The sequence below is a fragment of the Corvus brachyrhynchos genome, unplaced genomic scaffold (assembly GCF_000691975.1).
Source record: "Corvus brachyrhynchos isolate BGI_N302 unplaced genomic scaffold, ASM69197v1 scaffold706, whole genome shotgun sequence".
Lineage (NCBI taxonomy): Eukaryota > Metazoa > Chordata > Aves > Passeriformes > Corvidae > Corvus > Corvus brachyrhynchos.
Window position 1 is genome coordinate 59,950 of NW_008238371.1, and position 1,036 is coordinate 60,985.

At 64.7% G+C, this 1,036-nt stretch overlaps 1 protein-coding gene across 1 annotated transcript in view; it reads right to left on the reverse strand.

Annotated features, from left to right (window-relative positions):
- Positions 1 to 1,036, reverse strand: part of KCNH2 (potassium voltage-gated channel subfamily H member 2) — an 18,241-nt gene that overhangs the window by 2,627 nt on the left and 14,578 nt on the right. Inside the window, 1 exon segment of the mRNA XM_017736304.1 lies at positions 838 to 1,033. Within this exon segment, the coding sequence (XP_017591793.1) occupies positions 838 to 1,033 (196 nt within the window).

Here is a 1,036-nt window from a genome sequence, read left to right on the forward strand (position 1 = left end):
CTCCTGGGGCTCCAGCCCCTTCCCAGCTCCGTTCCCTGCCCTGGACATGCTCCAGCCCTCAAGGTCTCTCCTGTCAGGAGGGACCCAAAGCTGCCCCCAGGATTCCAGGGGGTCCCTCAGCAGGGCCAGCACGGGGGACAGTCCCTGCCCTGGGGCTCTGCCCACACTGGGTCTGGCACAGCCCAGGGGCCATCGGCCTCTTGCCCACCTGGGCACAGCTGGGCTCGTGTCCAGCCGCTGGCACAGCACCCCCAGGGCCTTTCCCAGGTTTCCAGCCCCTCTGCCCCAGCCTGGAGCGCTCTATGGGCTGGTGTGACCCACAGGCAGGACTCGGTCCTTCACCTTGTTGACCCTCACCCAGGTGTCCCCAGCCCATGGATCCGGACCCCTCTGCAGAGCCTCCTGTCCCCCAGTAGAGCCACATCCCACCCATCCATGTCACCTGAGCACAGGCCGCGAGCTGCCCCCGATCCCCAGAGCATCGGGGAAGGTGTCAAACAGGGCCGGCCCCAAAACTGAGCCTGGGGGTGCTCCTACACGCCCCCCGTGTGCGGGGTACAGATACAGGTGTCACACACATGGGTGTGGATGTGCACACGCAGGTTTGCACACACGCAGGCGCTCCCACACCCCACAGGCACTCACATCCGACCAACATGACGCAGATGGAGAAGACCCTCTCGGAGTTGGTGTTGGGGGACGCGCTGCCGAAGCCCCCCAGGGTCTCACGCACACCCGGGTGCACACACAGGTGCTCACACACACACACAGGTGTGGATACATGCTCACACAGGTCTGCACACCCGCACAGCGCTCTCACACCCCACGGGCACTCACATCCGATCAACATGACGCAGATGGAGAAGATCTTCTCGGAGTTGGTGTTGGGGGACACATTGCCGAAACCGACGCTGGTGAGGCTGCTGAAGGTGAAGTAGAGGGCAGTGACGTACTTGTCCTTGATGGAGGGCCCGCGGCGGGGGTCACTGCTGTTGAGGGGCTTCCCGATCTGCTGGCCCAGCGCATGCAGCCAGCC